Source organism: Panthera onca, chromosome A2 (genome assembly GCF_046562875.1).
Source record: "Panthera onca isolate mPanOnc1 chromosome A2, mPanOnc1 haplotype 2, whole genome shotgun sequence".
NCBI classification, from domain to species: domain Eukaryota; kingdom Metazoa; phylum Chordata; class Mammalia; order Carnivora; family Felidae; genus Panthera; species Panthera onca.
The window spans coordinates 163,364,124-163,386,435 of NC_138340.1; the positions used below are offsets into that span (position 1 = coordinate 163,364,124).

Here is a 22,312-nt window from a genome sequence, read left to right on the forward strand (position 1 = left end):
ACCCCGCCCACCCCGTACACGCCTTAGCCCCGCCCACAAGCAATACCGGTCCCGCCCCTGTTGGCTCCGCCCACACGGACCAGTCCGCTAACCCCGCCCACAACCCTCCTTCCGGGCCTCGAGAGGGTGGGGCGGAGGCCGCAGCGGCGGGGGCGGGGCCAGCCTCACCCGGAATGAAAACAAACGGCGGCCGCCGCCGCATCCGGGCACTCGGCGGGTCGCGGCGGGCGCGGTGGTGGCGCAGGTGAGGCGGCGGCGGCGGTCGAGCGTCCGGTCCCCGACCCGGGTCTCAGCGGCGCTGTCGGGCGGCCCCCGCTCCCGGCACCACCCCGACGCATCCCCCGGCCGGCGGGGGCGCGGCCACAGCGGCGGGCGGAAGGCGCCCTGCGCGGAGGCCGGCCGGGGCTTCGGGACCCGACGGTTCGAGCGGCCCTGGGTCTGCGCTGGGCTGGGCCGGGGTGGTGGTGGGGGGGGGGGGGGGGTGTTTAAAAATATGTGGAGTATTGTTGGGGGCGGGGGGCAGAGAAAGAAACGTATCTAATTAGCCAGACAAAAAGCTTGAGACAACACTGTTACTCCAAATAAGCCGTTTGGGTTGTGTTTGCAGTCACAGCTAGGTTTTCTTTGCTATTTAATGAGAAAACATGGTTGATTCTTCATTTCTCTGACGACCTGGTTCTGCGTTTCTCATCTCCTTCCCTTACTCTTAATTTTTAAAACAAGAATCTTTTATTATTCCATCTAAGAGCAAATGTAGTGTATTTTGAATATACGTGTATATATGTGTATTTGAAAAGCTCTGGGGAAAGGTAGCATAGATTGATCGTTACTAAAGTGAAAGTGAAAATTTTAAAGGCGTGGTTTAAAACGTTTCACTTTCAGTTTGAAGCAGTGATAATGAATTTCTGGGCTTCCCTCCCCCGTTTTCTTGAGAAGTACTTGAAATACATCACTGCTTTTTTGGCTGTAATGTGAAACGCTGTACCGCACGCGTGAAACTTTCAGTTCTCCAGCTAAAACTGAAAACTGGTTTCTTAAACGATTTGATGTGAAGTACGTATCCTCTTTGATTCTGTTGTCTATAACTGAAATTTTTGTACATTTTAAAACAGCAGACTATTCTTTTGTAAACATTAAGTCTTGTGCCTACAGACCGCCATCTGTTGATTTGCTCAGTGGGCAGATTGTGGGACACGCACTATATTTGTGAAACCCTTTGGGCCTTTAATCAGGCAGTGGCTAGGATGGGCCACAGAGGGCTGTGCACCTGGCCTTACAAATAGCTTGCCTCCCTCAGTAAGCAGCCCATGAAATGATCACTCCCCCTCCCCCCCCACCTGTTGATATTTTATTCAGAATTCCTGAAGATTTGAGTAGGGAACTAGATACAGTGGTTGTGTGAGTTATTTATGCTTGAAAAGCTAATGCTCATAAGTACGCATGCTTTTCCGTGTGAGAAGTGGTTCCTTAAATGCTTAAAAATCTGGGTTTCTCCTGTGGGTCACCTGGATGCACAAGCCCCTCCTTGATGTGTTTATTCCTTACTCCCTTTCCTCCTCCGTATCCTGATGACCTCTTTCTTCCCCCCACGCTGATATAAAATAGATTTGAACTTTAAGATATGTATTTATGGAATACACTTAAGTGAACAGACTTGATTTAAAATTAGGTGAATTGGGTTTCGGGGGGTGTGGAATACAGGCCTTTCATAAAAAAAGAAAGTTACTTATCAAGATTATATTAACCCTTATATATGCATTTTTTTACTCTGTGGACCTTGTCTTCATCATTCAGACGTTAATTATCTTTTTCCTTTTCTTACTCCTTGTCTAATTTGGTTGGTTGACATTTCCAGCAGCCTTAGCCATCCCTTCAAATTGCTGTGCTCATGAGAGATGAGTGGACCTCTCCATCGCTGGCAGGTGTTTCTTTGGGGGACACTAGTTACATACACGAGACAGATAAGCAGTGAAGGATTGCATGCCAGAATGCAAAGGCCAGTGTCGTAGGCAGACCTAACTTTGTGACCTTGGTCAAGTCATTGTACAAACCTGGGGCCTGGGTGTTTTCGGCTGTAAAATGATGATCCAACCAGTGTTCGATTTGAACAGTGCACATAGATGGGTTGTGGTGTGCTCATCACGAAATATATACAGTTTTTCTAGTGAAACTTTTGTATTTAAAAAATTCAGTTATCGGGAATGTTGCTAGTTCACAGTTCAAGCTGGCTTTTATGTTTACCCTTCCAAGGTGGTTGGTCTTTGTGTTAAACTCAGCAAAATACAAGTACAAGAGAATGTATAAACTCTCTGTTGAGTTGTTTATGAAAGTTAACAGCTTTAGGGATTCACCTTCCCCTCATTTTATCTTTCAGATCAGAGAATAAGAAATTAAGAAATAGAAAAGTATTATAAGCTTTGCTACATATTAGCAACTTGGAAATACATACTTTATGTAACAGTAACATGCAACTGTATATTTTAGTGTATGTATAAAATACCTAAGAGAAATCTGGAGCTAGTTAAAACCTAGTCTAAAAGTAATGTAGATTAAACAGGAGGGGAAGGAATGGAGGGGAGCTCTTCTTACCACACAGGTGAGTTATAAAATGCCTTGAAATACAGTGTGGAGTATCCTTCATATAATGTTTTGCTTTCAAGAATGGCGCAAAAGAAATATCTCCAAGCAAAACTGACCCAGTTTTTAAGGGAAGACCGAATTCAACTTTGGAAACCTCCGTATACAGATGAAAATAAAGAAGTTGGCTTGGCATTGAAGGTATTTTCTTTTAAGACCTAACTAAATAGCCGTGTTGTAAGTCTCCTTGGTGAATAAGGTTCTGGAGTCACCGGAAATTGCCGGGTGTAACCATGTAACTTTTGGCCTAACCAAAAGCATTAGGGATAAGCAGGTACCCACTTTTCACTAGGAGTTGACAAGCTTCTTTTTGTTTAATAAGGTTTTATTCATAGGAGAGTGTTCTCTAATTTGCGAGGCACATACTATTTTTAATACCTTCAGTGTTATGTAACAGTGGTAATTGGGGAACTAATTTTGACCTGCTGGTGAGGCAGTACTGATGCCTCTATTGTGTGGCCAGGGGGAGCGGCTGGGTTGGTTCTCAGTTCTCCTTGCTAGCGTGGTTCACTATAAAATAGTTGCTCCCTTCCGCCAGCTATTTTTATACTATGGCTATCTGTTCGTTTGTTCAAAAGACATTTTTCTAAGAATTACGTCTCAGCTTTCTTTGGCAACGTCAGAAATGGCATTGTTTTAGGGGAGGGGCAGAGAGCCAGAGCGCGAGAGAATCCCAAGCAGGCTGCGTGCTGCCAGTGCAGAACCCAGTGCGGGGCTCGAACCCATGAAGCCACGAGATCGTGACCTGAGCCGAAACCAACAGACGGACACTTATCCAACTGAGCCACCCAGGCGCCTTCATTAATCATTTCTGATAGAACTCTGTCATGTTGGAATATAGCGTGTCCTTTTCTGCTTTCTTAGTCTGAGTACCCTAAGACAAATAATGTAATGTTTATCAGGGACTGAGGACTGTCACAAGGGCATCATATTGCCCCGTGTGGTGACGCAAGGATGCGCTTGGGAGAAAAGAGTTTTCCTATTTTTCCTGTTCCTGACAGGCCCCACTTTGTGTTTTCTGCAGCCCATTTTCTGACCTTTTTTCTGAATTTGCTTGTTACCGTCTCTTGGCTCAGAAGCTAGGTATGGCAGAATAAGAAAGCTATTTGGTCTTTGCCCCCAGGACGTGACGCAGAGTTCCTAAAACCCTTGGAATGTCCCCAGTGATAAAGGTGATAGGAGCATCGTTTGTTCCAATGAGGCAACTGTTGGTAATACCTTCAGGATGGGGCTGCTGGCCAAAAAGACCAAGCTTGGATTAGAAGCTTAGACTTCCATTCCCCTTTCCAACCTCGGAGAGGGGAGAAGGCTGGAGATTGAGTTAATTACCAAAGGCCAATGACGTAATCAGTCATGCCTTCAGAAGAGAACTCCCTTGAAAGCTTCCAGATTGGCAGACCTATCCGAGTGCTGTGCGGGCGGCACGCCCCACCGCCTCAGGGTTAGAGGCGTCTGCGCTCAGGACCCTTCAACGCTCTGCCTTCTGTACCTCTTCACCTAAACACTCATTTGTATCCTTTACAATCAACTATCGTTGGGAGTACAGCATTCTTCTGAGTTCTGTTGAGTCATTCTAGCAAATTATGGTTTTACAACCAGTACAGTGATTCAGAATTTTCTGGTAAGATAGTTATTTAAGTTTCACCTGACTTGTTCTCACAAGTTGGAAAAATGGGAATGTTTTCTTTATTTTTTTGTTTTTTCTTTCTATCCCCTCCAGTGAAGCTGACCACTTCACCGTTCCTTAAAGTAACTTATAATGTATCACAGTCAACGTAGGTCACGGTCCACCTTTCCTTTAGCCCAGGATAATCCCCATTATAATTGACACTTCTTCTATTCGGTCCCATTTTCCTATCCTTTGTTTTTTGTTTTTGTTTTTTAACTGTTATTTTAACGTTTATTCATTTTTGAGAGAGAGTGAGTGGGGGAGGGGCAGAGAGAGAGGGAGATACAGAATCCGAAGCAGACTGCAGGCTCCGAGCTGTCAGCACAGAGGCGGATGCAGGGCTCGAACTCACTAACCCGAGATCATGACCTGAGCCGAAATCAGAAGCTTAACCGACTGAGCCACCCAGGCGCCCTATCCATCCTTTGTTTCTATTTCGCTTTATTTTTACCTGGATCCTTCCTAGCCTCTCTCCCTCTCAAGATGTCAAGCCCGTCTGGGTTTCTCTCTGATGGGCTGACCACCACTCATCAGAGCCCTTCACACGCTGTCATGTATTACGCCCCTTTTCTGCAGTCGGTGCTACATTGACCTGTGTTCTGATTTGGCTTCACAGGACCTTGCCAAGAAGTACTCTGACAAGCTAGATTGCTGTGAAAATGAAGTGGAAAAGATAATAGAAGAAATACGTTGCAAAGCAATTGAGCGTGGCACGGGAAATGAAAATTATAAAACAACAGGAATTGCGACAATTGAGATATTTTTACCTCCCCGACTAAGAAAAGTGAGTAATTTCCCTCAATGAGTACATAGGTACCAATGCTTTGTTAACTTAGTGATAAATTGTGATTTAAAAAAAAAAAAAGTGTATTTATTTATTTTGAGAGAGAGTGAGCAGGGGAGGAGCAGGGGGGCGGGGGGGGGTGGAGAGAATCCCAAGCAGGCTCCACACTGCCAGCACAGAGCCCGATGAGGGGCTCGAACTCACGAACCGTGAGATCATGACCTGAGCTGAAATCAAGAGTCAGATGCTTAACTGACTGAGTCACCCAGCGCCCTGTGATTTTTTTTTTTTTTTTTTTTTTAAAGCTACAATCCACAGTTAAAATTCTTTTCGGTTACTTAACATGTTGAATATTTATCAACTTCCAAGTTAATTTTGTAGGTTTTTCAAACTGGAACATTTTTACAGGGTGGGTTTGTCCCTCACGGACCTCCAAAACGTCACAAGGCTATGCATCACATGGCTTACCTTCTCTGCAGTTCGGACAAACAATTTAGAAATAATGGGGAATCAAAGGAATACTTCAGGTTTTTTGCCAAGCTGTGTGCAGTTGGACACGTCAGTCGGGAATTCTCCCTTTTCTCTGTGCTGGTGGAGGTTAGGGTGTGATGGACTGAGTGCTCCAGCAGGGCCACAGTGATGCGGGCGGGGCCACCGCATGTCAGGGCCATGTCCTCAGTAGTGCAAGTCCAGAAAGGTTCTTGAGGCAGGGTACCCAAAGGTTACTGGCCTCTGAGGACTGATCAGTGTTAATCATTTTCAGAAGATCTGAAAATATATAAGCGTCAGATCTACCATAGGGCCCAGCAGTTTTACTCCAGAAAACCGTGTCTGTGCGGAAACTTGTACGTGAATGTTTGTAGCAGCTGTGTTCACGGAAGAGCCCTCTCTGGCTCCCGGGTGGAAACAGCCCACATGTCTGTCAGTGGGTCAACGATCCACGAGGGAAGGTTGCCACACGGTGGAATGTTACTCAGCCGTGAAGACGGATGAGGTCCTGACACGTCTGTGACACGGCTGAACCTTAGCAACATGATAGAAGCCAGACACAGGCCACACATTGTACAGTTCCGTTCATATGAAACGTCTAGAGCGAGTGAATCCATAGAGACAGGGACTAGATCAGTGGTTGCCTGGGGCTTGGGGGATAAAGGGAGGGATTGGGGGTGTGAATTATGGTATTTTTTGGAGGGGATGATGAAAACGTTCTGACATTTGGTTACAGTAACGGTTGTGTAACTTCACAAGCATACTGGAAACCCCTCACTTCTCTTTTAAACAGGTGAGCTTTATGAAATGTAAATTCTCTCATTAAAGCTTTAACACATTTCTAGGAAAAACGAAGAGCTTTATGAGAAAAAGAAAATGACATATGTAACTACCTCAGGATGCCCGTTCATGAGTTCACATATATCTATATCTATATCCACATACATATACACACACATACAGGGCTCCTCTTTGCTAGAATCAAGCACCGGGGAAGCCAGCTCACCGGTCAGAAAGCTGAGTGTACAACCTGAGCAGATGTGCGTGGTCTCGTAGGCTTTCCTGCTGATCGCAGTTTTTCCTCATAAGCCCAGCCAGTGGAGAACGAAGAGGTTCCGAGATCATGTCTTGCCACTCCCTGCTCAGTGGGCACCGTGTCTTGTTCACAGAGGGCGGCTGCAGTGCTGCAGGTGCTGGGCTGGGTCCTTGTGTCGCATAGGCCAGCTCCCTTGAATAAAGACGCATCACAAACCCCTCTGAACATCTAACTTCCCACACACTGCCACCCCCTTGAGGGCATCTAGGTCACAGGGTCAGCATGTTCAGTAGCTTCTTCGCTAGGCACGTGTCATTTCAGGGCTTAACATCGTCTGATACCAGCCTTCCTGATTTTATAGACAGAGTAATAGCACCAAAAAGTGTCACACTGAAGTACATTTTCTTTGATTTGCCTTTTTTAAAACAGGATAGGAAAAACCTGTTGGAGACCCGATTGCACATCAGTGGCAGAGAACTGAGGTCAAAGTAAGTATCTGTTTGCCCAGCGCCCCGGCTGCTCTCGGCCCTTTTACATTAGCTCGACTGATCCTTTGTGACAGTCCCGTCAGTCCCGTCAGAGAGACAGGGCAGGTGTTATTTACGCTCGCTTAGTGGAAGGGAAACAGGCCTCGAGGCCGCAGAACTTGATGAGGCTCACACTGCCAGTTAAGGGCAAAGCAAGAACTCAAGACTGGCACCACTCGCCTTCATTTCCTGGTGGAACTTGAGGTCCGTGGGAACTGGCCAACGTGTCCTAATCAGCGAACGAGTGATATAAATAACCTGATGTTCACCAGATCACTAGCTTTGACTTTTATTTCTTCGCGCACTGATAACTTGCTGTGACATTCAGCAAGGTGTTCTAGCCGATTTCAGGCTGTCGGCCCATCTGTAAAAAGAAAAAATACCCGTCACAGGCCAGTGAAATTTACCTTTTGAGGCCCGGTTGGTCAGGTCATCCACTTCTCGATTTTTAAATGGTAAGTGTCTTCACTACCTCCAGGGCTAGCCAGTCCTTGTTTGTGAAGCTGATTTTTCTCATTTCCTCTGGTCTACATCAGGGCCGCTAGGGATGGATTCAGGAAGCATCATTCATTCAGCACACATGCGCAGAAGATTGCTGGGAGCACCCCTCTATTATGGGCTCCTCCAGGGAGTCCGCAGAAGGTGTAGAGAATGAATTTGCTCCTGACATGCAGCCAGGGCCCTCCTCTTCAAATGGATGTCCCGCCCAAGTGGTCTCCACATCATGAGGAAAGAGATAGTTTTAAAAAGGACATGGCCTCTTACACAGTCTCAAATAACCACCTAGGAACCACGAAGTGGTGTTTGTGAGTCAGTAAATCGAAATGCCAGAGTTTCTGAGTGGAATGTATGAAATAGCTGTCACGATTAAACTCTGTTTAACGGCTCATGACAGATTGATGGCCTGCAGCGGGTACCGGTTTATTTTACAGAATAGCTGAAACCTTCGGATTTCAAGAAAATTACATCAAAATTGTCATCAACAAGAAACAGCTTCAACTAGGTATGTCATGGCAAAGTGCAGAATTTAAAATCGGGTTCACGTAATGACGCTGCATCTTTTTTCTCCCTCTTTTTCTGTTCACAAATTTCTAGCGGCTTTCTAGCACACATAGTCTAAAACCGATCGTTGTAGTGTTCGCTAAAATAAGCACGTAGAGCAGAAAGCAAGTTTTCTAATCAGCATTTCCTACCTGTTCTGTGCTGGCGGGAAGAAAGACACTCATCACAGGTCTGAGGAAGTGTTAAGGAATGGAGATGCAGAGGCCACAGCGAAAAGGTGGTGGCAGTGGTTCTCAAGCCGGGCGATTTTGCCACCCAGAGGACGTTTGGCACTGTCTGGAGACGATTTTGGTTGTCATGACTTGGTTGTGCGGTGCGGGTGGGGGCTTGTGCTCCTGTCACATAGGGAGTAGAGGCCAGGGACACTGCTGAACATCGGATCAGGCACAGAACAGCTCCCACGACAGACTCACTTGGCCCACGATGTCAGTAGTGCCGCTGTGAGAAACCCCGGGCCCTGTGAACTTGTGCAGTGTTAGAATGTTCTTCCTAACAGAAGCAGGAAGCCATGGATGCTGGGGCGGGGCAGAGGGGGGTGGCGAGTGCGGCGCGACGAACTTGGGTTTCAAAGATCCCTTTGGCTGCCCTAGGGAGTTGGACTTGAAGGAGGCACGAATAGACTTGGGCGACCAGTCCGCTGTTGCAGCAGTTTGGGCGGGCACTGCAGTCTGCTCCCAGTAGGTTCTTCTGGCTTAGAGAGTCAGGTTCACATCCTCGCTTGATGGAACACAGCCTGCACACAGCCCTAGGCTTCCTTTCCAGCGTCTCCGCGAGCCATTTCCCGTTGTCTCTTGCAGGTGTCATAGACAGCTTTTCACTGTCATCTCGCTGACAGTGCTGTTTGTGGTATTCTTCATGGGTTGGAAATCCTTGATTTTGTCGTTATCAAATCCATCAATTTCCACCTTATCATTTGTGTTTTAATAGTTACTTCCCCACCCCCACCCCAGGGCCACACAGTTTTCTACATTTTCTTGTATTAGTTTAATCTGCGTGAGGTCTGTAATCTGTCCGGAGGCCCCGTTTATATTTAAAGGCTAAAGATCGAACTTACCTTGTTGTTGCCACACTGCCCTTCGGTGCCCCCTTTGTCAGAGCTCTGTTTCTGCACTTCCTGTTCTTTCCTTTGACCTATAGGTTTATTCCTGGGCCAGAACCATAGAGGGTTTTCTGTTGGGGTGTAATTGACATGTAACATTATATGAGTTCCAGGGGTACAGAGTAATGATTTGATGTTTGTATATATTGTGGAACGAGCACGATGATCTGTCGTCTCACGTAATTAATTTTTTTTTTCTTGTGAGAATAACTTTTATTCTCTTAGCCACATTGAAATATAAAACACAGTATTGTTCATTGTAGTCACCAGGCTGCACATCAAACAGCCCAGGACGGACTTACTTTGTAACTGAAGTTTCTACCTTTTGACCACCTTCACCCATAGGGTTCTATTACCGTGGTTTTGTTGTAGTTTTAAAATCTGGTAAAAGGAGTCCCCTTCTTGGCTCTTTTTTTTTTTTTTTAAGTTTATTTGGGGAGAGAGAAAGAGAACCAGCAGGGAGGGGCGGGGGGGGGGGGACAGAGGATCCAAAGCGGGCTCTGTGCTGAGAGAGAGCCTGATGTGGGGCTCGAACCCATGAACTGTGAGATCATGACCTGAGCTGAAGTTGGACTGAGCCAACCCAGGTGCCCCTTGGCTCTTTTTTATTAAGGTGACTTGGCCATTGGTGTATCTTTATTTTTCTACATTAGAATGGTTGCCGAGTTTCTCAAGAAAAAAATCCAACTGGAGTTTTCCAGAAAAATATTCCAATTTGTATGTTTATAGTTCATAATATTTCATTCTTTTAAAATCTGTATGTATGTGTATTCTTCATTTTGATGGTGGTCCATTTGCATCTTTGACTTAGTTTTTGTTAGGTTTGTGTATTTGATTACTTTTTCATGGAACCAGGTTTTGATTAGTTTAATAAACTCTTTTATTCTGGTTCATTGATTTCTGCCACTTTTTTTTCCACGTTTGTTTATTTATTTTGAGAGAGACAGACAGACAGAGACAGAGAGAGAGCGCGCAAACAGGGGAGGGAGACCGAGAATCCCAAGCAGGCCCTGCGCTGCCAGCGTGGAGCCCGATGTGGGGCTCGAACTCACGAGACCATGACCTGAGCTGAAACCCAGAGTCGGACGCTTAACCGACTGAGCCACCCAGACGTCCCTCTGCCAGTAGCTTTATTTCCATTTTATGTGTGCAGAACCTGGGTCCTAGGAAATACGCACTTTACTCAGGGTCACAGAGCTATAAAGGGATAGAACCCAGGAGGTTTGCTTTTAACCGCCACCATAGATCTCCCGCGGTGCCCCACTGCACCGGGGCTTCTCGCCCGTTGCTGCGAACCCGGTTTGTGGTTCGTCCAGCTAACAGGGGAGGAAACTTCACCGGTTGCTTTTACCCCCTGCCTAGCAGCAGCTGAATTACACGTGCCGTCAACGAGTCCGTTGCGCAGTGGCTCGCAAGTACTCCGGCAGGTTTAAGAGCTCACGCAGGGACACGGAGAACGGACCGCTTTCCAGCTCCAGCGGCTCTTTTCGTAACGAGCATTTCCGATTCGTGCAGGGAAAACTCTTGAAGAGCAAGGAGTGACGCACAACGTGAAAGCAATGGTGCTTGAACTGAAACAGTCTGAAGAGGATGTGAGGAAAAACTTCCAGGTTGAAGAAGAAGAGCAAAATGAAGCCGAACTAAAAGAAAAAAGAATCCAGAGGACCAAGAGAGGCCTGGAGATCTTGGCGGAGAGAGGTACACGGCACTCTGGGCTCTGTTTCACTCAGGGTCTTACGGGCGGTGGCGGATCAGACCTGGGGGGGAGGCTCACCATTCTTATGGGCTCTTGTGCCCCACGGTCTAGTAGTTCAGTGTCCCCATCACTGCTTTTTAGCGTCGAACTAACGGGGATCCTTTTGGCTTTGTTGCAGCTGAGATGGTGGTGGATCCAGAAACCACGCCGTACTTAGACATAGCTAACCAGACGGGCAGATCCATCAGAATCCCCCCTTCAGAAAGAAAAGTAAGGACTATAGACATTTGTGGCTCGCGCTTCGATTGGCTGTCCAGAACAGAAGTGGTTTGCTAGTTCTTTTATCTTGGACTATTAGAAAGGATTAGAAATAGCCTTCTGGTTGAGCTTATAAACGGGATGTCACCATATGGTGAGCACCTGGGTACAGCGGACTCACCCTGTGATTTTCAGTGCAGTGGAACGGGACAGCGTGATCGCACTGTCCCGCGGCGGTGACTTGGGACACTCCCGAGTAATGTGACGCACTGCCTTCAGCATAAGTGGCTTCCCGGGGCAGTGGTAGTTTCGATGTGGTGTTTTCACTAGAGGGCCATGTCCCCCAAGGGGCGGATCAGAGTGGGGGGCTGGGGCGGGGGCTCTGTAACTTGGGAAGAGTCTGACAGGCGATTCTGCCCTCTCACCCCAGTCCCCCAGTCCCCCTTTCCGTGTTCGCTAGCTTGGAATAGGCAGGAGGTGGTTGTCCCCTGGAACATGCCCAAGCTGGTCTTTCATGGCAGCGTTCTCCAGCTGCGACCCCGAGATGAGAGAGCTAGAGTCCAGGACCTTCTTAGAAAGAAGGGCTAGAATGACGGTGGGCCAAGTCCATTTTACTTTTTGTCCTTATTTTTTTTTTAATGCTTATTTGTGTTTGAGAGGAAGCACAGGCAAGGGAGGGACAGAGAGAGAGAGGAAGACCGAGAGGGAGACGGGATCTGTCAGCTCACAGGCCGATGCGGGGCTGGGTGTCACCGACCGTGACATCGTGGCCCGGGCCCAAGTTGGAGCTTAGCCGACCGAGCCACCCAGGCGCCCCCGAATTTTTCCGTCTTTAAAAGACAAGTTTGTGTAGGTCTCACGATAGGAATTACTCCCTTGAAAGTGAAGGATTAAAGTCACGTTTTAAGAAGAGGACTTTGTAGCCGTCGGTGGATTGATCGGTGTTTGTTTTTAAATGTTGGCGATTATTCACCACAGCTCTCTCACGTTAAATGACGATATCCAGATCTTTTCCGAAAACATTTACAAGACTGAATTGCAAACTCAAATCTAAATATCAATGAACTTAAAGCATTTTCTGCATTACTTTTTTTTTTTTTTTTTTTTTTCTAAAGTAAGCTCTACGCCCAGCATGGGGTAGGAACTCATGACTCCAAGACCAAGAGTCACATGCTCTACTGACCAAACCAGGCAGGCGCCCCTGGATTGCCTTTTAAAAATTGTTTTAGAGGGGCACCTGGGTGTCTCAGTCAGCTGAGCATCTGACTTCAGTTTAGGTCTCAGTCTCACGATTCGGGAGTTCGAGCCCCACATGGGGGCTCTCTGCTGTCAGCCTGTCAGCTCAGAGCCTACCTCCTTCATTCAGATCCTCCATCCCCCTCTCTCCGCCCCTCCCCTGCTTGCGCTCTCCCCCAAATAAATAAATATGTAAAAAAATAATAAAAAATAAGACTTTTTTTAGAAATATTAGAGTTGACAGTTCAGAAAAAGCTTCGTCAAGACTAGAAAGTGAAATGAATATGTTTTCTAAAAAGGATACAAACAAGCATCTCTGGTTACTTCTTTATGTGTTCAGTCTTCGAGACTACCAGAAACCCATCTAAGTCACCAGGTACTAAAATAAACTGCTGGAAACAAAGGGGGCAGGTGCTGGCTGTGACCGTATCAGTCACATTGAATTGAGTGCTTGATCTCAGCATTTTGATGAAATGAAAGCATTGATTATATTTTTCTTGATTTCGGCTTTTAGATTCAGTTGTGATCTTGTTGTCATCGTTTTTTTTTAATCTTTATTTGATTTCTTTAGACTTAATGTGCTTTTAATAGAATTTGTTTTATTATAGTTTAAAGTGATGTTTTTTTTAAATCCGTATTTTTTTCTAGGCCCTTATGTTAGCTATGGGATATCATGAGAAGGGCAGAGCTTTCCTGAAAAGAAAAGAATATGGAATAGCCTTGCCATGTCTGTTGGATGCTGACAAATATTTCTGGTAGGCGCTTTTGTATTTGGTGAATACCACTTTTAAGGAAGATTTCCCAGTTAAGGAAGGTCTTCCGGTTTTAAGGAAGGCCTTCCCTGTGAAGAATTTTATAGACATACGCACTCACTGTCCTTACGGCAAGCATGTGGGACATAGGTCTGGGTTTTGTGATGCGTCGGCAGCCTGCCCCATCCGTCATGCAGGCCCCATCAGCTTTTCCCCTCGTGGTTTTGGTGTGCATGTTGATGATCATTCCCCAAATCTGTTGTTTTATCAGGGGCTGCAAAACAGTGATACCTGCTGCATTTATTGCCGGGATTTTCCTGGGAAGAAATATTTTTCCTCATCAGCTAATTGGGTTACAGTCAGGTACAGTTTGTACAGAAAGAATAAAAAGCTCGGTTCTTCCCTCTTGTTTTCTTGTTTGCAGAACAAATGAGCGGCTTCCCTAGAATTCTCCAAAGGGGACATCAGCAGTGAACTGGGTTGTTTGTTTTTTTTTTAAAGTATCAGTGTGAACTCATGGACTTTAGCACATTCGATGTATTTCAAACCTCAGTGCTTTATTTTTTTTTATTTTTTATTTTTTATTTAAAAAAATTTTTTTTAACGTTTATTTATTTTTGAGACAGAGAGAGACAAAGCATGAACGGGGGAGGGGCAGAGAGAGGGAGACACAGACTCCGAAACAGGCTCCAGGCTCTGAGCGGTCAGCACAGAGCCCAGGCTCTGAGCGGTCAGCACAGAGCCCGACGCGGGGCTCGAACTCACGGACCGCGAGATCATGACCTGAGCCGAAGTCGGATGCTCAACCGACTGAGCCACCCAGGCGCCCCTAAACCTCAGTGCTTTAAATTGACCGTCTTTGGCCAGCAAGTGGGTTCTGGCTGTCTTTTTGACCTGATCCCCGCGGTCTTGGTCTCTGGTGTTCCAGACGCCTCCTGCCCATTCCCTGCCCCAGGCCAGGAAGCAGCCGTTTCCCAAGGATTCCTAGTTCCTCTTAATGGGAAAAGGCACTGAGACACTATAATCCTGAAGGAAGAAACATTTGAAAATTAGACTTGAGATTTAAGAATGGTCCGAAGTTAACAACGTTCGGGTAATTTTCCCCCCATTTTGACGAATTCCCCCAAGATGTATCGTACACGTCAAGAAAATGAATACAGATGTTTACGGTTTGCCAAACGTACTAGCACCCTCGGGCTTTAAGTGAACAAATCCCAATTTAAACTGACTTAAGCAAGAAAGGGGATTTGTTGTTTCGAATACTTGGGAGAAGGAGGCGAATCTGAAAATAACTAGAACGAGGGCTTGGTGCCTTTCGGGTTTTCTTACTCTGCTGGTCTCTGCTTCTACGCTGGTTTCATTTTCTTCGACTAGACATGGTGCAGGCGGTAAGTTAGGTCCCTCAAACTCAGATACGGTTTCTCGTTTCCTTCCATAATTGTTTGTAACTTTTGGTTAGGAAAATTTCAAGTACACATAAAGATTAGTATAGTGAATTCCTATATACTTTTAATCCAGCTTCAGCAGTTACCAAGACGTGGTTGACCTTGATTTGGCTGCATGAGCCTTTCTTCATCTTTTTATCCCATATAAATCCTTGAAATGGTTTTCGGGTCTCCAGGAACCCCTGAATGAAAATAACCGTATCTCCAGTTCACAGTACGTTAACGTGTTCAAGTAAGCAGTAGGTATACTAATCCAGGAATAATTGTCAGTGCCTCAGCAGAGAATGACATTTTTTCCCCGAAGCTCTGTTTATTCGGGCTACATTACTGGCATACGTTGGGTGCGAGTTCTTCCTCTTGGTAAAGGAGACGAGCGCTGACACAGGTCAGGGATGTGCGTGTGTTGTTTCCTTTCCCACGTGATGATTTCCCACCTTCACGGTGGCCAAAAGTCCCGTCCCAGCTCTCTGTTCTACATCTGGAGGGATGGTAGGTAGTATGACCGCGAGTAGTTTCTTCCCCTGTTTAAAACTACAAGTGAGAGAGTTCTGCTTTGGGCCATGATGGAGTCACAGTGACTGGACTTACCCTGTCACCCAAAACAACTGAAAATTTGGGCCAGGTGTCTGAAAACTCGAGTTTCCGGGCAGTACAGGACAGCGGTCGCTAAGGTGGAGGAAGAGACTAGGGGAGCCCTGTGATTGTTTCAGCTGGCTGCCCAGAGCATCTCTAGACTGCAGTGCAGGGAGGAGAAACCCAGATGCAGCCTCCTGGTCCCACCGGAGTCGAAGCCAGGAATCCAAGGAGGCCAAGATGTGAGAGGAGAGAGCTGCCTCTGCCTGAGGGAGGATGTCAGAGAGCTTCAGCGGGTCTCGTTGGAGTATTCTGTTGAGTAACGATCAGCACACGCGTTTGAGGAAACTACCCAAGGCAGGGGAAAACCCTGCCCGAGTGGAACAGAGAACAGTCTTCAGAGTTCGGAGGGCCGAGAATAATCTGCGTTCCCGCCAGCCACAGTGGGAATCTTTTTGGTCACAGGCCGTCGCACAGAATTCAGAAGGGTATTGCCTCAGCAGTAGGCCAAAATTCTCTCCAAGGGCTGCTGTGGTCCCACCTAACCAAGCTTAAAAGCAAGACTTAAAAGGATCACGTGGTTTTCAAGTAACTGCCTCTCAGACAAAGCTCAGTAATACTTCCAGCAATACAGAAACATCCAGTTGCCAATTAAGGACTAACAGTCCTGCAAAGAAGCAAGCAAACAGAACCCCACACTAAGGAGAAAGAGCCAGTCAGTGGACTGGAAGACAGACTCGGAAGACAGAATTAGTAAGCGGGGACATTGAAACGGTTACTAGAACTGCGTTCCGTATGTTCAGGAAGGTAAAGGACGGACGGAGCATGTTAAATAGACCCCTGGAAGACCCACATTGGAATTGCAGAGATGAAAAACCCCACGTCTGAGGTGGAAAGCATCGGGTGGGATTAAGTGTACATCGGACCCCACAGAAGAAAAGATGGGTACACGTAAAGGTGAGGCAACAGAAATGATCCAACAGGAAGCTGAAAGGACTAAAAAAAGAAAAAAAGCGGGGGGGGGGGGGGCACATCATCCACAAGTTATAAAGCAGCCTCAGATGACCCTGTTTGTGGATAATTGTAGGCCCTGAAAAAGGCAGCTGGGACTAATGGCCCCAAATTTTCCCAGTTTGATGAAAACCCGTAAACCCCCAGATAAAAGGACCATAATGAATCCTAAGTAAAAGAACTATGGAAAAACTACCCCAGGGCATACGGTAATCCGGTTCCTTAAGGCCAGTGATAAAAAAGACTTAGCCAACCTTCCCTGAAAGAAAATGGAGATACGTAGGCTTAGCTTACGTTTCTTGAAACTAGTATCTTTATTTTACGTAAAAATTTTGAACTCATAAAGCAAATAGAATAAGTTTCTGTTAAGTAACTGACTTCAGCCCAAATGGGATTTAATTTTTCTAAAGGTAGGCTCAGTAGGCTTTATTTAAATAAACGTTGCTCATTTAGGTATTTCAATTAATGTTTTTTAACATGAGAACTTTTTGACTGCTGATTGTGAAAGCCACTAAAACCACAAGCTGAAGCGGTATTAATAAAAATATATTCTATGGTACAATTTGATACAAGGCTTTGAAAATTTTGTTTTTTTCTGAGGGATCCAATCAGGTTCAATGACAGGCCTAAGAGTTTCAGAATTACTACATATAAGCAATGATTTTGTGGTCTCTTATAGGCCTCTCTATGAATAGAAAGTGTTGTTTTTAAAACTAAAAGAATGAAATGTATTTCTCAGCTGTGAGACTGGTGTTTGTTTTCATGTTGCACAGTACTGCGTTCGGGCTTGAACTCGTACACAGGCTTCTATGCCTACCTGAAATGAGGCAGTTCCTGCCCTTGCCCTTCATGCTTATTAAACACGAATGAGCCTGTGCACACATACAAGCTATTGAAAACTGTGACAAAATGTCCCCCGCTTTCTTAGGGATGGCAGGATAATCTTCTGTCACAGAGACAGAGGGAGTCTAGAAAGTAAGATCACCTTGAACATAAGATCCTTCCTCTTCCCTCAAAGGCAAGTTCTCAGGCTGAGCAGGCATTCTGAGAAAGTGCCCCCGCCCAGAGGGGGCGCCTGGGTGGCTCAGTTGGTTGAGCCTCCAGCTTGGGCCCAGGTCATGATCTCAGGGCTCGCGAGTTCAAGCCCCACGTCGGGCTGTGTGCTGACGGCTCAGAGTGTGGAGCCTGCTTCAGATTCTATGTCTCCCCCTCTCTCTGCCCCTCCCCTGCTCACGCTCTGTGTCTCTCTGTCTCTCAATAATAAATGTTAAAAAAAAAGTTAAAAACAAAAAAAAAGTGCCCATGCCCAGCCATGCAGCTGCGCGTGCACGTGTGTAAGATACGGTGTGTATGTTACAAAACCTTCACAAAGAGGAGAGAAGCCTGCTTTGGCATATTTCTCTTGCATACGCGTGTAGACTGTCCCGGGTGCACCCCCGAGGCCTGACATTCCACTTAGGAGACTCCTGCTTTACAGCGTAAATGCCGCCGTCGCATTTCATGGGTTTTTCTTTTTTTTCTTCAGGCAGATTTTGATGGGCAAGGTGGGAAGCTTGAGGGCTTGTGGATTTTGCGGTTTGATACAAGAGCAGTCTTATTTTTTTGATAGAATACCCGTGAAAACAAACAGCCAAGACCTTTCTCTTTTAAAAAAACGTTTTTAATGTTATTTTTGAGAGAGAGATACAGAGTGTGAGCGGGAGGGGCAAAGAGAGAGGGAGACATAGAATCCGAAGCATTCTGATGTGGGGCTCGAACTCACAAACCGTGAGATCCCAAGTCAGACGCTTGACCGACTGAGCCACCCAGGCGCCCCCCAAGTTTGTCTAGGTGTAACACACGATTCCAAATATTTTCCTTCCTTGTTGACGAGGAGGTTCAGATTTCAGGTCTGGATTTGCATGATGAATTTCTAAAAATCACATTTAAAATAAATAATCTTGATGTCCATCTTTGTCAACATATCATTGTCTTGTTTTCTCCCTTTCTCCGGACCTGGGTTTGGCCCTGCTGCGACAGCTACAGAGTAGCATTTAGCCTGTACCTGGGCCCCCACATCCGTAAGCTTTTAGAGCCTGGCATTTTCTGGATCCTTTTTCCTCCCACCTTGCCTGTGATTGCATATGAATACCTTGTTTTCACCAGTTGGGGCATTCCCAGCAAGCAGTGATTTTTTTGGGGTGTGTCTTTAAAGCATTGGTTCTTAGCTTTGGCTGTATGTTAGAATCACCCAGGGAGATACTCGACATACAGCATCCAGGCCCTATCTCCAGACGTTTCTATTACAACTTGATGTAGATGGGGTCTCAGCATCAGTATTAACCAAACAAAAAAAAAAAAAAGAAAAGAAAAAAATTCCTCGCTTCCAAGTGATTCTGATTTGGAGTCAGGGTTGGAAACCTTTGCTTTAAACCATGGTCTCCTCACGTTTGCTGACGGGTTTTGACACGGTGGCCCCAATTCCCACTTTCTGCTGAACGTCTTTCCCGGCACAGCAAGGCTGTGCGTGTGTTTATGCCCAGGGCAGATGGTATTAGACCGTTATTCCTGAGCCCTAACTGCTTTTTCCCCATTGGGAGGATTCAGCTTATAAATACAGCTCCTTTCACAAACATAGGGGTCTGCGCTTTAGAGCAGCCGGTCTTTGGAAATACAGCGAAACCTGGAAAAGACTTGCAGAAATTCAGAAAAGGTTGTTAATGCTCCCTTTGTGTGCTTCCCCCCCCCCCCCCCCCCCCCAGTGAGTGCTGCAGGGAGCTGTTGGATACGGTAGATAACTATGCGGTGCTCCAGCTGGACATAGTGTGGTGTTACTTCCGCTTGGAACAACTGGAATGCCTTGACGACGCAGAAAAAAAACTAAACTTGGCTCAGAAATGCTTCAGAAATTGTTACGGAGAAAACCATCAGAGGCTGGTCCACATAAAAGTATGTTACTGTACTTTGTTTATGTATCATCGAGCCCATGTCTAGAACTTGAGCTCTGTTCCCATTAAATATTCCTGTTGGAGATGGCCGCCAAAAGGCCATTTGATGGTCGCGTGCATGGTGCTCGTTTTATGCGCTTTTTCGGTGGGGTGGTTAAATGTTCTACAAGGTGGGCTGCTCAGCGTGTAGCCAGAGGAACACAGTTTTCCAGCCACAGAACCCCCGCTGATGGTCACCCCGACCGAGAGAGCTTGGTGACTGTGTTCAGTAGAGTCTCGTGGAAGATTTAAATGCAGGAACAAAATAGACATTTTGAATGGTAACAGTTCCCACGAATGAGTCACAGCTCGAGAACTGTGATTTGAATAGGATTTTTCTAAGGTGATTTCCACAGGTCAGCAGAATTCTGCTTGGAAATCTCAGGGCAGCATAAAACCTCCCTGGTTTGGGTTTTTGTGTACTTCCTTCCCCTCCAGGAGGAATAAACGTTTTCGTTATGCTGTTTTGCCCCTGTGGGGATGAAAGGGATCACAAGGGTGAACGTTACAGCTCTGTAATTAGAAACAAGACCATTTTATCCTTTTTTCTTCCCCAATAATTTTAGGGGAACTGTGGGAAAGAGAAGGTGCTGTTTTTAAGACTTTACTTGCTTCAAGGTATCCGAAATTATCACAGTGGAAACGGTGAAGAGGCTCGTGAGTATCTCAACAAGGTAAGAAAGTGAATACTCCGAAGTGGTAGCTGTTTTCACCTACCTTTTTTTTTTTCATCCCCCAAAGTTAAGTATTTCATAAACTCAGCAGTTTGTGACTTGTAAAGGACATGCATGTATCTCCCGTGTTCTCTGCCTCGTACATACCACAAACATACTTGTATCCGTTAGGGTGTAGGTGAGATGCTGTGATAAGGAAACCTCAACAAGACAGTGGCTGTAATTGGCTAGAAGTTTCCATGCCTGTCTGCCATCTGGCAGTGGAGAGGTGAGCAGGCGGGGTCAGTAGAGCAGCTCCGCCGGCCTGTGTGCGGCAGCCAAGGATGCTCCTGTCAGTCCCCTTCCAGCCAGCAGAGGGGGCAAGAGAGAGTCCAGGGCGGCCTCTGGAAGGGCCGGAAGTTGGGGCTGTCACTCCTGCTACGTGCCCCTGGCCGGGACTTAACCCCCTGGCTACACCCAGTTGCAGGAGGGGGTGAGAAATGCCGTGTGCACAGCTCCAGCTCAGGGGATTTGATTACATAAACGGGGGAGACGGTGGATACCGGCCCCTCCCATGATACTCCAGAGGCCCGTTGCCTTCTGTTACGTTATGATACATCACATGCACAGCGTGGGATCTGTAGGGATCTGCAGGGATCTGTATTCTACTCGAGCTAGTTGATGACAGGTAGAGTTGAAGAGTTTTTATCTAAAATCTGACACACCCCTCAATCACATAGGGTACAAGCTAATTTCTTTCAGGCTTTAGCCTTGTGTTCAGCGTTAATGTTGTTATAGTTAATGATTCGTGTATTTTTTTCCTTGTCTGCAGGCACGTCAACTCTTTAAAGAGCTATATATTGATCCATCAAAAGTTCACAATTTGTTGCAGTTGGGATTTACTGCCCAGGAGGCCCGGCTTGGCCTGAGGGCATGTGACGGGAACGTGGACCACGCGGCTGCCCACATTACCAACCGCAGAGAGGTACCTTAACGTGGTCTCGGCGACACTGGGGCTCCGCCTTTGCGTAGGTGTGAAACTTGAGGCAATAGCAAGCCTGTTTCCAAAACGCTATAGCTCTTGGATTGGAAGGAAGAGAAAGAGATTATTCCGTGGTAGTTATTAACAACAAGGAGCTCTTTATACTTCGGACTGGGAAGAAACAGGAGAAACTTGTCTCATTTAATTGAATTCATCTTCAGGCAGCGTGGTTTCCTCAGTTTTATTTTCTGCTGCGGCGGCAGTAGCTCATAAGTGCGTTGTCCAGGTAGCCTGTCTGTGCGGGTCTTTGCTCTCTTTCTCTCTCTTTGCTTACCACGGTAGATTCCGGAAACCAGTTTAAAGGGGGGCTTTGTTTTCCCTTGGAGCCGTAGCTGTAGTTTGGCATGGCATTCTTAGCTGGAAACGTGAGTCAAGTCATAGGAGCAGTTAACATTATGAAGGCGAAGGGACAAAACTGTAATCATTTGGAACAATTATAAATAAGTAGATTTTCAGGGGCACCTGGGTGGCTCAGTGGGTTAAGCATCCAACTCTTGACTTCGGCTCAGCTCATGATCTCACGGTCTGTGGGTTCGAGCCCCACATCTGTCAGTGCAGAGCCTGCTCGGGATTCTCTGTCTCCCCCGCTGTCTGCCCATCATCCACTTTCTCCCCCTCTCTCTCTCTCTGTCTTTCTCTCTCAAAGTAAACATTAACAAAAATAAGTAGATTTTGGAGTTGGGGGGCATGTTACCATATCTAATATGCTAGTTTTCAGTAAAAGAGTATTTGGTCGGGAAAGCCCAGTGTGGTCCCTGGCCTGCCTGGTGCTGGAGCGGGAGTGGATCCGTGGGCCAGTTACACAGCAGCCAGTCTGAAGGGCTGTTTTGGCGTCACCTTTTAAGACCCCAGCTGGTAGCTGCCTTTCTGTCTGCCAGTCTGCCCGACTGCCCTCCTGATCATGGTCCGTTGGGTCTTGCTGTAGAAGTCAGTGAGTGGGTAAAGGCAGAGACTTGGAAAAGCTAAGTTTTGTGTGTTTTTGCATTTCACACAGTCTTATTCAGTACTAGGGCGCCTGTGTGGCTCAGTCAGTAGGGTATGCAGCTCTTGATCTCAGGGTCGTGAGTTCAAGCCCCACATTGGGGATAAGCCTTAAAAGTAGATGAATAAATAAATAAGTTCAGTACTAGGAGAAAAGCAAGCATTGCTGAGACTGCATTTGTTACGTTAATTTTGATTGTAAGATTTCACTAGCATTTGGAAAGCCAGCATTTTAAAATGAGACACTGAAAAATATTTCTCATAATCTTTCCTTACATTTGTATATACTTTAGAGTTTATAAAAAACATTCTCAGGGTCATGATGTCACTCAGTTCTGCCTGTGATCGCCTGAGGCCGCTGGGGCAGATAATTATCAGTTTACAGATGAGGAAAAC

At 46.3% G+C, this 22,312-nt stretch overlaps 2 protein-coding genes and 1 long non-coding RNA gene across 3 annotated transcripts in view; 1 reads left to right on the forward strand and 2 right to left on the reverse strand.

Moving 5' to 3' along the window:
* Positions 1–111: 111 nt before the first annotated feature.
* Positions 112–22,312, forward strand: part of NUB1 (negative regulator of ubiquitin like proteins 1) — a 28,406-nt gene continuing 6,205 nt past the window's right edge. Inside the window, exons 1-11 of the mRNA XM_078437418.1 lie at positions 112–244; positions 2,661–2,778; positions 4,923–5,090; positions 7,045–7,103; positions 8,075–8,145; positions 10,819–11,001; positions 11,178–11,269; positions 13,142–13,248; positions 19,016–19,202; positions 19,807–19,914; positions 20,726–20,878. Coding sequence (XP_078293544.1) covers positions 174–244; positions 2,661–2,778; positions 4,923–5,090; positions 7,045–7,103; positions 8,075–8,145; positions 10,819–11,001; positions 11,178–11,269; positions 13,142–13,248; positions 19,016–19,202; positions 19,807–19,914; positions 20,726–20,878 — 1,317 coding nt within the window. The 5' untranslated portion in view covers positions 112–173. The remainder of the gene's footprint in view (positions 245–2,660; positions 2,779–4,922; positions 5,091–7,044; positions 7,104–8,074; positions 8,146–10,818; positions 11,002–11,177; positions 11,270–13,141; positions 13,249–19,015; positions 19,203–19,806; positions 19,915–20,725; positions 20,879–22,312) is intronic.
* Positions 13,729–14,184, reverse strand: LOC132677084 (uncharacterized). The gene is made up of 2 exons (XR_009609197.2): positions 14,081–14,184; positions 13,729–13,793 (listed from the first exon to the last, which is right to left on the reverse strand). It is a non-coding gene; the product is annotated as an uncharacterized LOC132677084 (long non-coding RNA).
* The window catches only part of WDR86 (WD repeat domain 86), a 31,417-nt gene continuing 29,977 nt past the window's right edge, over positions 20,873–22,312 (reverse strand). The window contains exon 6 of the mRNA XM_078437424.2: positions 20,873–21,292. Within this exon, the coding sequence (XP_078293550.1) occupies positions 21,233–21,292 (60 nt within the window). The 3' untranslated portion in view covers positions 20,873–21,232. The remainder of the gene's footprint in view (positions 21,293–22,312) is intronic.